Source organism: Malurus melanocephalus, unplaced genomic scaffold (assembly GCF_030028575.1).
Source record: "Malurus melanocephalus ecotype Western Australia unplaced genomic scaffold, MMel_1.1 scaffold_16, whole genome shotgun sequence".
Taxonomy (NCBI): Eukaryota; Metazoa; Chordata; class Aves; order Passeriformes; family Maluridae; genus Malurus; species Malurus melanocephalus.
In genome coordinates, this window is record NW_026623248.1 from 4,064,051 (window position 1) to 4,080,654 (window position 16,604).

Consider the following 16,604-nt stretch of genomic DNA (forward strand, 5'->3'; position numbering starts at 1 on the left):
TGAAAAGGCAAAAGAGATTAACTCTAGGTTGCCATTGCCTGCTGAAATATTTTGTCAAGTCCTGTTTCAAGGAGTCTTTTAAATCTTCTTAATGTTATGACTTTGAAGGAATATGTTCCTGTTGCGTAAGCTGAAAATRCTTCTGATAATTGCAAAGGAAAGTTTAAGAACAGCATTCAAGTTGTGACCCCTTTCAGATACATCTTCAGATGAGTATGAGTTGGAAACTTGTCATTTTCCATGAGTTAMATTGCCAGCTGTTAGTGATTTGGAAGGATTTAGGATACAGTTAAAGCAAATAGCTCTGACACTGCTTTACAGAATTTCTCAATGACAGTTTATCATATTTCTGACATTACTTCTGGACAGGAAATTAAATGCTGAGGTGACATGTTTTTTATAATTCTTTGAGAAAGCTGTTGTATAAATACTTTCATATCTATCCATACATACATATATATACATATATATACATACACACTCAAAGTCTGTAAACAGCTTTTTGGCAAATTTTACAGAAATAGCAAATCTCATGTTTTAGAAGGAAGTGATTTTTCAAGGAGTCTTCTTGCTATCTTCTGGCTAAGTTTGAGCAGAGAAGCCTAATTTCTACATCAAACTCAGTTCAGGTAAGCAGCAGTGATTGTGCTGGTATCCAGTATATTGTCATGTTTTGCAACATGTTCTAGTATGTGGCACTGCAGGATGACACCTTAGAAAACTCTCCATTGTAGCTATCCTGAGTTGCAGCCTCTTGATGGAAATAGAATTAAAAAATAAGTGGAAGGAAAAAACTACATTAAGATTCCAGAGGAATCAAGAGACAGCTGCTTTCTAAGCTATTTTCTCTATTTGACAAAAATAAAGCGACCCCATTCCTACAGTAAATTTTATATAAATAAATGACTCTGCTTAGTCATTCTGCCTGAAAGTTTCTGAATAGCCCAACAGGATATAAAAATAAGTAACTCCAAATCACTTACCACACACTACAGTGTTAATATAAAATGTCATATTAGATTRCCATCTGGCAAAGGTGGGTAAGGTAAGCATTTGTTAAGGATTATATTTGGTTATTCTCAAAGATACACAGGAAACCTCCTTATGCTTCTTTTATTAAAAATGAGGGCTTTATCTAGTTAGCAATAATAAATAAATTGTTGATACCAAGGTGGAGTTTTTAATCTATATAATGATAGGAAAACTGGAAAAATTTATTCTACACTTTTTAAGAGATAATGATGAAGCACAACAAATGTGGCAAACATTTTACCAGAAAAGGGACAATGTGTACAAGAAAGAAAGCTAAAAAGGGAAAGAAAATCTTTCTTCTGACACTCTTCAGGCAGTTAATGTGATTTACTTAAAGAGGAAAACATATGCTATAAAGAAGGCAGTAGAAACAAAGCCAAGCTATCTAAATTTGGAAAAACCCTCCTGATTTAAAGTCACATTATGAAATTGGTCATGAGAAGTCTATGAAAGCTCCAGTTGTACGGTGACACTTCTCAGCGTGCTGACGCCTGTCCCGCCCGTCCCCCCGGGAGTGGCTCCCGYATCGCCACCTGGCGGCGGCAGCGCTGCTCAGAGGGGTGAGCTCAGTGCGGGTTTATACCAACAACCTCCACTGAAAAATTCACAGCCAAGCACGGCTTTTCTTACTGCTAAAACATTCACCGTCATAAACTGCAAGGTGATAATTCTCCTTAGAAAAGTATTTTCCACTGCTCAAAATCTCCATAGTACTAGAACAAAGTAATTACACTGACAGAGGTTATTTCTTACAGTTGCACCTTCTGTGGCAGTGGTGTATCGRGGTTTGCAGATTTGTTCCACAGATAAGCTGCTTAGAGGCTGCCTCTTCATTCAGCACTTACTGGCTCAGACTACCACTTCTTAAGTGCTCATTCGTTCATGTCTCTGTCAAATTTTTAAAATACTTACCAATTATCTAACTCAAATTAAATCATGGTGGTTTCAAACACACTCTGTCCTAGGAAAACTGCATTAACTAGTTCATGCATTATGCTCCACACACTGCCATCTTACTCTCACAGAAGATACAGCATAAGTACATCTTATTTTTAYTTCCAAAACAATGCTCTCCGAGATTCTCAAGACAACGTAAGATTTAATACTGAGTTTGCATGGTGCAAAGCTTTAGGAAATACATTTATGCCACTTCCACTCATACTAAAGTAAGTGATGGCAACAAAAAGAAAGCCAGGAKATAGTGAAGAAATAATAAGGTACAGATACTTTCATGAAACTGCTTAGGAGTGGCTTRGGCAATGGCAGACCAAACAAAAAAATGGCCTTTAAAAAAGTTACTATCTACCCATTTTAAGTAGGTGGCAACATGAAAGATTTGTCTCTTTGGGATGCAGAAGTTACCCGTTATTTTGGGAGAAACACAGGCTATCAAAAGTCTAGTTGATTTTTWAAGATTTAATTCCTGCAACTTGTTTCAGCTAGCAAGCAGTGTGACACTTGCAAGACATTCTGTAATATTTGAGAAGCTGCAAGTTGCAAAAATGTTCTTTAAAGTATTCAAAAACATCTTTCATAAACTTTAAAATCAGAACAATTTCAATTAAGTTTTAATGTAAGCATGCTAAAAATACCAAAAACTGTAACAACTGTAACTGCACAGCTTCTATTTACCAGCAATTTTTATGCTTTTCCTTAATTTTATTGAGAAACAAAGCTTTGTTCCTCCACTATTGCTATACAAATTTTGCATCCCTTCATGGAGATCAGCATGATCTTTGTGTTGCTAGTCCTCAGGTTTCCTGTTGTTACTAAGATGAGGAGGTGCACTGCCAGAGACCTCAGCAGTGAGCTGAGCACGCTGCTTGGTGCTGCACCACTGGAAGCCACGCGTTAGCCTCAGACGAGAGCTGTGCTTCAGCACTACAAAGCCTGCCACTGGGCTCACTATGACATGTGTGTTTGCTGAGGCACAGGAAATGGGCTGCTATTCAAAAGCTAGTCAGCAAAAGGTAAGTAAGTTAAGTTGGAATTAAAAAAAGATAAGGTTGTATTGCAGGGCTGTCAAAAAACTCATTTTCCTACTGGGAGGGGTGAATTAGTGGATTTCACAGCAAGTGCTCACAATTTCCTTAACATACTAGCAAGGTGATGTTCTGTTCCYACAATAGGTAGACATTCATTTATATCAACCGTTTAACTGGAATCTGAAGTACTCTCTAAAATATGCAAATGGCAACAGTGAGCAGAAAATCTACTTAAAGCATTTTGTGATGAATGTTTTAAAAATTAGAGCAATGCAAGCACACTTTTTATATAGAAACCATTTTGTCCATCATTACTTACCTGAAATCTCATCACTACAGGAAGCTTGCTTCTGCAATACTTACAAACATTTTGTACTCTTGGAATTGTAGATGCTTGATACAAATATTTGTCCTTTATTAGCACATTCTCCTTACATTTATTATAAAATGATTTTGAATAAAGGTAAGTATCATGGCAGACATAGGAAGTTTTCTGCAGCTAGCAGTTATCCTTTAGAGATCACCTATGATGCCAGTTTAAGACTTCCAAGTAATTCAGTAATGGAGACAATGCACAAACAGACATGGCTAATGGAACTGGGAAATAAAGGATTTAGGCAGAAGGGGCCAGAGCAGGGATGTCAGAGAACACGTACAATCTCTACAAAACTCCCTCTCCAACAGGCCTTTTGTAAGTAGTATTGTAAGGCTGCAGAATTGTGATTTAAACCTGGTGCTTACCAACAAAGTTAGAGCTGCAGTGAGAACTGGACAGCACATGCCAGAATGATTCAGTGACCAAGCCAGRGAAAGGGCACACCATCTTTATGGTGAGCTGACATAAAACCTTCATTAGACACCGAACSATTTCATCTGAACAAGACTATGTGTTAGGCTAAACTCTAGAACAGTTTAAATTTCCACAGAAAATGTAAAATAAAACACGRTAACAGTTTTCTTATTGGACTCCTGGAGTCAATTTTCTGTATATACTGAAGTTCTCAAAATTATCTTCCATTTAGTTCTTTGCAGAATAAAAGCAAGAAGCTCCACTGATAGTACAAACTTCCTGTCTAGTTTATGAACACTAGCAGAGCCCTGAGGATGAATTAAGCCTTTTTTTAAAAAATTCTGATGCTTTTCATAACTATGCTTAGTGTAAGCTATTAGAGCTTAGTTTAACTTTGTACTTTCAAACAGTAATAAATTCTCTCCCTCTCAATTTTCTTTCAATAGCGAAACACACTCCAGAATGACACAGTACTACCACTCTCGGTGTTGCCAAGCTCACAACCAATCACACCCATCTSCTCAGAATTATCCACAGATAATGCTCCTTTTACTATAAAATGGCCACGAAGAAAAAATACATTCAGTTAATAATAAAATGATAGGAAGTGATACCCTGAATTTCAGCAACTGTGCTGAGAAGGGCTGGTTTGGGTATTATTTTGGGTTTGGTTTGCATTTGGTTTTTCTCAAAAAAAGCTGGTTTTAGCCTATGCAGTAATAAAGACAGGCATTTGATATTGCTATTTATTTCTTTTTAAAAATTAGACAATTCTCAATGTAATATTCTAGCAACATGCTACTAAGCACTCTATACATTCCTTTCTTTAGAATAATTCTTACTAGATCTTGGCAAGGATAACCAAATAAGAATTACTTTAATAGTAGCAACCAGAATTAAACCAATGGAGAACTCCTCCCCTGAATCTGACATTTATGTGAAATTGCACCACTCATATTTAATACTGTGTTGTCTTAAATAGCTGTAACAATAGAAATATTTCGTTTCTGTAACAGAAACATTGTGTGTATACTTTTTCATCCAATTCAGAATAAAAAAAATTTCCATGGGCATTAAGAGTTTCAAGTAGGGTTTCATAAGGCAGGCTTTAAAATAGTGCCTGAACCATTTCTTTGACAGAGTTCTTGATTAACATCTACACACTTTCAATAACTATTTTCAGCAGTGCAAATTATGTGTCCTCCAATAAGTTTTAATGAAAACCATTTTAATTAAAAATAGTTTGACAACCTGAATATGCAAAGTCAAACCACAGGATACTAAATACTTTTTGAGATTTGTTTGCTTATCTACAAACTGAACTTCCCTCCAACAACCCATGGTGCAGAAACAATTGTGGTAGCAATYAAAAGATTTTTCATTTGTCAGATTCAAGGTCACTAGTTAAATTATTCAGTCAGTTTTACCTTTAGCAAAGACAATCTCTTACAGGCATGTACGGTTTTGTATGTAGTTTCCTGAATTGTTTAGAAGCACACTCTTATATTCTCTATTATACAGTGTTGTGCTTTTTAACTTATTCATCKGTACCAGTTTTTAGCTGAAAATTATTGTTCAATTTGTACAAATCACCCATAATTTAAACTGTATAATTACATTTCATGTAATCTCACAATTTCATTGGGTAATTGATTCTCTACAGCTTTTTTGTCAAAAAAAAGCAATATACAACTAACAAATCCCAGTAGGATGTTTTCCCCCTCACAAGCACTGACATTACATATTTAAACACATTGAACCAAATGCTTGGGCATGTCTGATGAGTTGTGCAGAAATCAGACATGCATGCAAAATGGCTCAAAGCTCACCTGTCACAAAGGGCCAGATCCTCTTCACAGAGAGAGGAAAAATAAAGTGAATGTTTAAATTACATCAACTGTACAGATACAGTGGACCTTCAGGAGAAGGAAAGCCCTGTAGTATGCCCTCTTAAATTCTCCAGCATTTACTGTGTTAGTTTAGGAGTGCATACGGAAAGGATATATGGGACTCTATAGCACCAGAGGATTATACTTAAAAATCCCCTCGGGGCAAATTACACTGAATTTAGGGTCAGTTTAGGGCTGGTATTTAAATTTTCAGTAGCTATACTATTCTAGAGGATCTAGCCTGTACCATCATAGTGCAAATGTAACCTCTTGTTAAGATACCTTCTGGTAACAATCAAACAACATAACCTTAACAAAGAGAGGTACAGATTTTTAGTGAGGCGTGGTACATGTACCTTATTATACACCCAGGCACCTTCTTTCATTGCTGAACCATCCACTTTTCAGAAAACATTTTAAAAATAACATTTCCTTTCATAATATTAAAAGTAGATGATATGTTTTTTTTTATAGTAAATTAATAAAGTACAGTATAAACTGATTTTTCCAAAGTCATTCAGTTTAAAATGGGCACAAAAAACTATGTTAAAGAATCATTTCAGCATAGTGCCTGGTTCACAACCTTTTTTTTTGTTGAGAAAACTTTGTAAGCAAAACCCCCCACATTTTCAAGTGATTTGCAGATGGTATTTTAGGTGCCACCACCACCAGTTATGATGATGATGCTTTGCACCAACAGTACACTGTCCTACTGATAATCAACATTCATCTTCTTCAAGCGATGAAGCAGGGCATCTTTTTCCATTTGGACCTCAGCAAGAGCCATTTTGGCTTTGGCTAGTTCCTGTTTGAGACATTCGTTTTCTTCAATAAGCTGAAATGATTGGGTTAGAAAAGAAAGCTGTTAGTATTCCTGCATASTGACAACTTTCTCCATTGCAGTAACTTTTAAAATACCAAATGTTCCCATTCACAGCTGGGCGGAGRTTTGCTGAGGCTGAGTCAATTGCAACTGATTCTCAGTCAGTGAGTGTAGAACATGGAGACAGTTGATGTAATTAGCTCAAATGGCAGGAGAGCCAGTGTTTTAGCTGGGCCATTTCCATTCTGGAATGGAATGGAAATGACCCAAGGTTCTGAACTCGAGGCAGTCATGTTGTACAGAGATGAGGGAGATGAGGAGAAGAAAACTCCTTCATAATACTCCCTCTGATGTAAAGGAAAAGAATCAGTGTGCAGTGCATTATAACACTATTTAGAAAGCAGCATTAAATTGSTGAACCATACTATAATATCCACAATCCATATTTTCCATCTTGAAGTATATCCCAGGCCCACCCCCAGACAGCCTTACGATTATGATTATTAATGACTGTAACATAATTTTGAGGGAACAAGGTGAAGTCAAAATCAATTCTTAATACCTCATTTTTAAGGAAGTCAGCTGAATCCCGGCTTGATTTAGAAGGTCTGGGAGTTTCACAAGTAGTCTGCGTGGCTTGGTCCTGTGTTTTGCGTTCAACACAYCCCACTGCTTGCTCCAATGTACTGCTTGAGTTCTTCATCTTTGACACATCATTTACTTTTTGAGTGTCTAYATCACAGAAATAGTATGCAGGGCATTTGTCAATTTTTTTAAGCTTTATTCCTACCAGAACACAACTAAACCCACCTAAAACAAATATAATATTAAATACATGTATATTTGCCTCTCAAAATCAACTTTGAGGAAGAAATTTAATTAAAACTCATAACCTTTTAAAAGAAGAAAAAAAGAGTATGTAACTTCCAGCATGAAGAAAATAAGCAGATTTTTATACCCACCCATATCCTCACCAYGGAATATGCACTCTGAATAATCAGAAATTTGAGAGCTATTAATATTGCTATTAACATACTGTTTCCAGGTCTGTCTGAATACTGCATTTACATTTAAARACATAGTGAGATAAACCTGCAGGATCAAGTTTTAAAATTAGGAAATAACTTCAATTACTTGGCATTAAAGAAACTTTCTAGTATTTGTAACTGAAGTGCAATATAGAATCTGTTAATATATACTGTTGTACATCTAGGGGAAAAGCAAGGGTCATGGTTTGAGTCTAAAAAATACTCTATTCTGTTTTGCTTTTTAAGCATTTCCTTCTAAACAAGGGGTTTCTGTTCATTGTCCCTTCCTCTCTCCACACACACAAGGACCTGAAAGATGTASCACTTAAGACACATATCACTGCAGTGCAGAAGGCATTTGACCTCTGCCTTTGAAGACACTCTGAAGACCTGAGCAGTCTAAGACAAGAATAGGGATCAAAGCACTTCAGCAAAAAAGAGAAAAAAATTAACTGAAAGAAACCTTGAAATGATGTATTTTCTCATTATCTTACTAAACTTTCAATGCTTACTATAAAAAGATGAGTAAAATGCATTGAACATCTTTAACTCAATGCATTGGATAATATGCAGAAATCAAAATACAAGCAAATCATGCCACAGCATACCTCTGCAAAGTCTGGTCCATCTTTGCTATACCTTCCCATCAGGCGGAAGGGGGCATTAAGATCATCTTGCGGCCTCTAAAGTGATACAACACATTGCATATTGCTGGATTAACATATCTGGGACCTGGATGAAAGGGTGGGTGCACCCTCTGCAGGTCTGTGAACTTCACCAAATTGAAGGGCAGGTGACTGACACACTGATGGGTTTCAAAAAAATAAAAAGCTTTTTTTCAGGGGAACTTGGATGGCTGGACAGATGGACTGACTGGAGTTTCATGAAGTTCAGTGGAAGTCAATGTGAAGTCCTACAGCTGGGAGTCAATAACCTCTGGCTCTGCCATAGGTTGGGGACCAACTGGACAGAAAGCAACATTGCAGGAAGTGACCTCTAGGCCCTGGTTATTAAGATTTATCATGAGTCAGCMGTGAGCTCTGACAGCAAAAACGATGAACACATAGGTTGTATGAGCAAGGGTATAGCTAGCAATGTGAGAGAAATTGTTATTCCCCACTACTCAGCATCAGTGAGATCGTATCTGGAATACTGGATCTAGTTTTGGATTCCCAAGTGTGAGAAAGACACTGATAGCAGAGGACCACCAAGATAATTGTGGTCAAGAGCACACGATGTACAAATGAGGTGCCAAGTGAGATGCACTCGTCAAATCTGAAGATGAGAAGGCCGTGGGGTGATCTTAACGCCACCTTTGCCTGCCTAGTGGATGGGTATAGGGAAGATGGACCAGATTTGCCTGAGGTGCTTGGCAAGACATCAAGCACCTCACTCTTGAGATGGCAGGACAGGAGGCAATAAATGCAAGCTGCAAATAAGGGAATTCCAATTACACATTATAAAAAAAAAAAATCATAACAGTGGCCAAACACTGGGACAGATTATTTATGACATATTGTCTTTTTGTATTGTCTTGTGTATTTATGACATATTGTCTTTTTGATGCTCAAAATTTGCCTGGACAAGGCATTGAGCGACTTTTATCTAATCTGCTCTTGCTTTGAGCCAGGAGTAGGACCAGATGACCTCTAGAGGCTTCCTCCATCCTAGAATATGATTCTTTAACRTATCTGTGAAAGACAACTGTCAAGTTTCAGCTCTATATGTATTGTCTTTTTACAAGTATTTAGTATTTGCCCATGTAAAAATCCTCTCAGCACATATATGCTACATGAAAAGTACAAAGTTAAATCACTGTTCTAAATGCAAGTTTCAATGCAGGCTCAGCCTTGAGCTGCCAGGACAGCACCATAATACAGAGAATTGGAAGCTGCTGCTTGTATATCTTAAATAGGTTTTTGTTTTACAGTAGTTTCTATTACCTGTAACACAAAACCACAAAGACGGTAAGCACCTTGGTAAGCTGTAAAGAAAGGCAAATTTTTGTTTGCTTTGTAGCGACAAAACTTTTGGGAACCCTAAACTTATCATGATGAAGTGCTATGCACTGATGAAACGTATCCTGATGAAATTGTATTTTATTTCTCTCAGACTGATTAAACTATGGGTTATCACAGGCAATACACTATTCAAAAAGGTAATCTTCCTCTTTGAATTAAGGCATATGGCAACACAGCTTGCACAAATTATCATTAGTTATCTTTTCATAATTAGTCACATATACGCACAACGGAAAAAACAACAGGATTACAGAACTGAGATATCAAGGTGCAGGAACATACAAACCTCTAATGAGAAAAGTGCCATCATCATTTCTTTCTATCCACAGTATGTCAATATGCAGTTTTATGGGCACCAGCTCAGATACCTTKAGATTTTCACGTGGACTGTCATCCTTGAAAATACATATAATCAAAAATTAGTTTACTAGGAAATCAAAATTGATAATTAGAATGTTCATTTAAACATWATGAATTTGATGAAACTTGAAAGGAAACATTTCAGAGCAGGATTTTCTAATGGGATCTCCACTAAACTTTGGCTCCATTTTTCTTTCCCCAGGGATCGTATTAAAGGCTAAAAATTATCTCTGGAGTAAGTCTGCTGAACTCAATATACCATCTGACTAAAATACTTCAAAGTGTTTTTACAGACATCTCAGTAAGATTATACCCCAACCCAAGACATTCATAAGCTCAGGGGCTCTCTGAGTCACAGATAAGAAGCCTGTACTATCTAGTATCTGATTTTCCCTTGAACTATTTAAAGGCTGAATGGGTACAGCTATCATTCTTGAGCAGATTTTGTCTTTTTAGAATTTAGTTTAGGATGACACCAACTGCAGTTTAGTTATATTACTGTACCCAAAAGAAGAAAACCTTCACAAATTACTTCTCTGGCATCTCCCCAGGAAGTCTTAACAGTTCATTTTCCCGATCAAACATAGTGCAGCCAAATTATCAGGAACTACATGTATCAGCACTAAACATGTACCAAGAAAGCTGTTGAGATATAGCTTCTAAAGTTKTTTGAAACACCACTGAGATTGCAGCAGAAAATGCAAACAATAATCTTTCCTTAATTTCCCCCCTGCCATGAAACACAGTSTATCAAGTCTCATGCAGAAGAAATAGAAAAGCATACTCCATTGAACAGGCAGTGCAGCATACATTCGAACCATATCCTCTCACTCTCTATTACCCAACAATTCTATAGAAATGGATCATCTCTGTGTCAAATTTTCACTTTGTCAGCCATCATGAGTAACTTCACCATGACTTGTGTGCACTGCTGAGTGAACACATCGGTGCTTTTGCTGCCAAGCAGAATCTTGTTGCCAGTTTATTAATGTTCATTTCCCATCTCAAGCAGCTGCTTTCCCAAGAACATTTTGCTTAAGTCTGCCTTCTTGCCAATAAACTGGCACAATCCTGGTTTTAAATGCAAATGACTGTATGTAAAGACTTTGCTATTTGCATTTGGGCATTCATGTTTGTGATCCACTGAAATCTGAGGAACAGATTCAAAGAAGATGCTTGTGCTAATCTTGTACAGTAGAAACATCTCTAAAAGAATGTCCAAAGATCCTCTGGGGATGGAAAGGCTGTATCACTAAGGGAAGTAAYACTGATGCATTTTAAATAGAACACAAGACAATTGCCTTTCCASTCAATAATGATCTTGGCAGAATCAAGACTTTAGCCCCAGATGTAGAACTGGAGCTGCTCTTCCTTGTTTGAGGTTTATATGGCTGATTATTACTGTTCAAAGTAATGCAATAATTATCTTTATTTTTCTATTCTACACGCATGATAAAACTGCCCTTATTTTATACTCAGTGATTGTGCAGCACAGAACTCACCATCTTTTTCAAGTGTCTGAAAGAAAATCCCCTAGGAGACTTGAACAGAAGTGTCCTCTTAATGTTACTATTTTAAGCTATGGTGGTGAAARATGCTTGCATTGTTTAGTATCTGTTTCTAGTAGAGCTGAACATGAAATTTGGGTTGTAAGAAAGAGTGTTCAAGTGGTTTGTACTGGAATTCCACAACCTTTTTCCTTCTTTTGTACAGAACTTTAATTGCAAGAACTATCCTCCAACTAGGAGAGAGAAATAACCTTTAAAATCCATAGTTGGTAATTAGAAAACCATATACTTTGCTAAGCAAAAAGGTCCAGCCAGAAACACCCAATTCTAGAAGCTTGATATACCTTACATATAAAATTCTGAGACACTGTCACTCTATAGGAGAGATTTGGGAGAGGAGGAAAAAGTACAAAATATTAATTCATACAAAAATCTTGGTCATGAAGATAAATCCCCTCCAGGCATACCACAGAGCTAACCAAATCTATGGACTTTTAAATTGTTTTTGTGTTATCTAAGGACCTTCCAGAATATGAAAGCAGTTTCTTTGAAGTTAACTGTATCCAGATTAGTAGTTTATCATCAAAGAAACAAGAACACTTTTTTCTTAGAGCAGCCAAATATCTTATTGTTAACATACTTTTAAATTAATCCTTGCATTMGAAACTTTTATCTTCATAGGCATCACTTCTGCGACAGTTTCATCTTCTAGAAAATGCTGAATGTTTGTGAGAGAAGATGTTAGAAATTCAGCACTGAAGTTCTCCACATGACACTGAAGAAATCCATTTTTTACAGCTAGCAGGGAATGTACWGCAGCACTAGGCCCACTTTCCCATCTCAGACTAATCTCAGGTGATGAATTAACAGGTCCAGCCACAGATTTACAGTCAGAACCTGCTGCAGAAAGAAAACAAATTTGCATTAAAATTTTGCAGTGTACAAAAGAATCAATTATGATGTAATTATTTCTGCCTCTACTGTCCAATTGATTTTCCAAAAAGTTCCGTAGAGCTATTATCCACAAAAGGCAGTGTTGCAAATACAGAACTTCAGACCAAATTTCTAAGTATATCACTTCAAAAATACAGAGTACATACAAGGACTAGTACTTCCCTGTGATAAGTGAAAGGACAATGCAGAAGTATCACCATCCACAAAAAAAATTGTATCTCCTTGGTCCTTTGACAATGGAAAACCAATTATTTTGCACACTTTTTAAATTTAAGTAGCTCCTTAAATTTCAATTCAGAAAAACATTAAAATCAGTTTGCTCTCTCAGGAGAGCAGGTATTTCCTTGAAAAGGCTGAATTTCCTGACTTAGGAATCATAATGAGCAATGCAGTAAGGTAGAGAACATGACCACATCCATTACTTGAGAGGCAATAGACTTGAAYCTTAAAAAAACTCTGGCACTTTCTGGTTAATTTCAGTACCTTAATCAGCAAGGACAATTGCAACGTTCAACTAAAAAAGTTCTAAAAACCACAATAAACTAAACTAAAGTAAATTAAAATAACAATTTAAGGGAAAAAGATGGCAGGGGGTGAGCAGTATCCATTTCTTGTACAAAACAGTTACCCCATGGGATTCTCAAGTTATCTCACCACTATGATGGCTGACCTACAGAAATCATCTCTATGACAAGAAGCATAATCACAGTAACTACAGAAAAAAAACAAACATTGAAACTTGAAAGATACCTCAAGAAAGAAACTCAAGAAAAAGCAACTGAGGTGTATTAATTGATCATGCAGCAGACACTATCTGAAGGAACAGGAACCTGACAAAGTAATTAATTTGCTTTCCTCTCTGTAGATTAATTGGGTTTCTCTTCCTGTATAGTGTGCCAGTTCATGGATGACCTGGCACAGCAGCAGAGTCAGGACTTATGCTCTTATCTACTGGCACTGGAGTCAGGGTACATGGACACACTGTTGATCTGGGCTGACAAAGACCAATGGCAAGATGAACATGAGAATCTCCAGCCTCTCCTGTGAACCCGAACCTCTCCCTTTGCTACCTCTGTGAATAGAGGTTTCCACAACACCAACAGCCATGACTCCATYCTTCAATCTTTCCAATGTTTAAGAAGTGCTAAAGCTCATATTCCCCYTCCCCCAAAAATCYCACCCCAAAAAACAACCAAACAACCAACCAAAACCATTCTAYAAGTATCAGCTACCTTTTTAGGTCTAGTCCAGACAGAGGAGAATAAACTTCCATCAGCCCTGGARAAGAAGGGCTTTTTCCAGATAGAAAAACAATGACCACTCTGTTCAATGAATCTCTGCAACTGGTTTGGGAAACTTTGTTTCCCTCAAGGGCTCATATACATACCAAGAAATAAGCAGTAGATGCCCGAAGTATTTCTGCACCAGAAAAGTGTGCCTGTATCAATGCTGGAAGAATCCAATGTACAGAAAAAGAGCTGAGGAAAAGGCCACATATTCAGTCTGAGTCTTGAATCCATTTCAGTTATCTTGCAGATACATGAAAGGGACAGCATCAAGGGAAGATGGAGTAAAAACAATTTGGAAGCTGCTGTGAATTGCTGTTCCCTTCTCTCAGACACGGCAAGCATGGTAAAATCTCAGTAAAAGAACATCCCTCCCRCAATACCTCTGCCACACTCCATCCCCACCTTCTTTTGTTTTTGCTGCCACACAAGATGTGATAAAGTTGCAGTGCTGCATCCAGCCCTGCAGGGAATTGCACAGCTGCCATGTTGCCCTCAACTTAGTCCAGCCTTTAGCCACATTTTTCCCTTTCTACAYTCAGTGCATTAACAGTATAGTAGGTTTTTAATGGTTATTTTCATCCARAAGGCTTTATAGACTGTAATTATAAATTGAGTATTCACTGCTTTGTGGGGTTCCTCAGGTTACTGGTTATAATTGATAATTAAGCACTTRAGAAAGTTTTATTAAAGGTCTTGAAGGGGGAGGTTGCTTTTATTGGGATATTATCATACACATTTGCTCACTTGTTCTTTTAGTTATATTTGGTTACCATTAACTCTTTTAAATAGTCTCTTTTGTTTTGATTCTCAAGCTTTTTCCAAACTTTTCCTCCCTTTGTTCTTCTAATAGAAATTAATATGGGAGATGGGGAGCAGCTGCAGAAGACTCCTGACAGTACAGAGATCACAGCCCTATGGTGGAGAGAAGAAAAGATCATTTGGGAGAAGATGTACTTACAGAATGAGAGTGACCAGCAATGCACAAAAAAAGTATTGTTGGCTCACCCATTTGGGTACCCATAAGAAAGAGAAAGGAAGAGATATGAACCGGAAGTGTTTGGAGATCCCAATCATGTTATAACTTTTTCATTCACAAAATAATCAGACAGTATACAAGCCTCTCATTATCAGCTGAGGCAGAGGAAGCAGGTTTTAGCTGTAGATACACACAAGAGCAGGAAGGTGGCATGTTCATATTATTTACTCCCTCTGGCTTYTCCAGAGGATATGGCAGATAACCAGAAATCAATCTGCCTGCTGTATGAACTGACGCTCAGCCATGAATCCTCCCTGCTGGACCTCCTCCTTGCCTTCAGATGCTTGAACAGAACACCATGCAACAGCTGCTCAGGCAGCAGCTGCTGGCAACAGCTCAGCTTACCAGTAAATGGGCTCTTGAGCCAGGTGATCAGAGGCTGTATCTCCTCYGAAGGTAAAGCACGACCTCCTGAACAAAATCCATGCTGATGGAAGGTAGGAACAAAAAATGGCAGCCAACAGCTGCTATAGCTATTTCCAGGGAAAGGAGATGAACCAGAAGCAGGAGGCAGATGCATAAGGGATCTGCCCCAAAAACCCTACAGTGCAACAGAGTTTGCATCCAGCAATCCATGTAGAAGGCTGGCAGAGGGGAGCAAAGCACACTGTGACATGAACTGGCATGCCAATACACCATGCCAAGGAAAGAAACCTCACCCTATGACAACATGGTTTTCTGGCAAAGAATAATTTTTTTAAGTTTCCTTAAACCACATATTATGTCTATTTAAACTCTGTGTGTCATTTAATCTAAAGAAACTGATCGTGAAAAGAAGAAATGTTCCTTCAAAGGAAGGTACGTTAAGCAAAGTACTATTAGAGTCGTGAGGGAGTTCCATCTTCATGAAACAGTAACACAATGGAATGCATTGTGGTTTCACCCCCCCAGCAACCACGCCCCATGCAGCCTCTCACTCACAGTGAGATCGTGAGAGAACTGTAAGGGTAAGAGCCAGAAAACTCATGGGTTGAGATAAAGACCGTTTAATAGGGAAAACAAAATCCAAAACCTAGTCCCATACTAGTCACTCTGAGGACAATTAATTCTATTCCAGCCAAAAGAAGCACATAATGCAGCTTACTTCACTTTCAAAAAAGCAAACTAATGATCAGAATTCARTGCAATGCACCTTTTTACCCACATAATCATACACAGTTCCTTTTATTTATTCTTCCTTTTTAATGTATGGCAATGAAGAAAGAAATCAGAGTTCTAAATCAGCATAAAAAGGATGCTATTGTACTAACACAAAACTGTGTTCGCAGTTTTATTTACTTAGAAGTAAACACTTTAGAACAAGTGTTTCCAGCTCAAATTTCACCACACTGAATTGTTAGTTCTTACCAACAGTTCTGTTACACAGATATTGTCGAACRCCAATATTTCCCAGTTGGTTTGGTATCACTTGGTTGACCTGTAGACATATTTCTGTGTCATCTCCTCTGATGTCAATTTCACCATTAACACCAAATACTTGAAAAACCACAACAGACATCTGTCAACAAAACCCAGATAAAATAAAGTAAGATTATAAAATGAATTTACAGTCACTATTGTTTATAAGGCATGCCTAAACCTTTTCYATCACAAAAGGAAGAAAAAAAACTTTGTATGCAAAATCCCTGTTCCCAGAGAAGCACCAMGTTTTCTCATTTCTTCATTAGCTTCATAATGGATTGTCCAACAGCCCTGTCCAAAGACAGATACTTGTATTTGTGCCCCATTGACACAAATTCAGAATAGGCTAGAAAAATCATGGAAGTGAGACAGAGTTTCCTTACTCTGAAAGAGAAGCACATGATCTATGTGATACCTGAAATGTCAGATATCTAACATTACCTACAACATAGCAATAACTGCATTCAACTTTRTGCATACCATCAGCA

General features: G+C 37.5%; 1 protein-coding gene across 5 annotated transcripts in view; it reads right to left on the minus strand.

Annotated features, from left to right (window-relative positions):
- Positions 1 to 508: 508 nt before the first annotated feature.
- Positions 509 to 16,604, minus strand: part of BLTP3B (bridge-like lipid transfer protein family member 3B) — a 55,471-nt gene continuing 39,375 nt past the window's right edge. For 3 of the 5 annotated variants that reach the window (XM_057385975.1, XM_057385993.1, XM_057386002.1), the window contains 5 exons: positions 16,063 to 16,213; positions 12,077 to 12,336; positions 9,855 to 9,963; positions 7,082 to 7,251; positions 509 to 6,531 (listed from right to left, as the gene is read on the minus strand). In XM_057385975.1, coding sequence (XP_057241958.1) covers positions 6,406 to 6,531; positions 7,082 to 7,251; positions 9,855 to 9,963; positions 12,077 to 12,336; positions 16,063 to 16,213 — 816 coding nt within the window. In that variant the 3' untranslated portion in view covers positions 509 to 6,405. Of the gene's footprint in view, positions 6,532 to 7,081; positions 7,252 to 9,854; positions 9,964 to 12,076; positions 12,337 to 16,062; positions 16,214 to 16,604 lie in introns of those variants that run through there. The other 2 variants (XM_057385984.1, XM_057386011.1) reach the window with 2 other exon arrangements.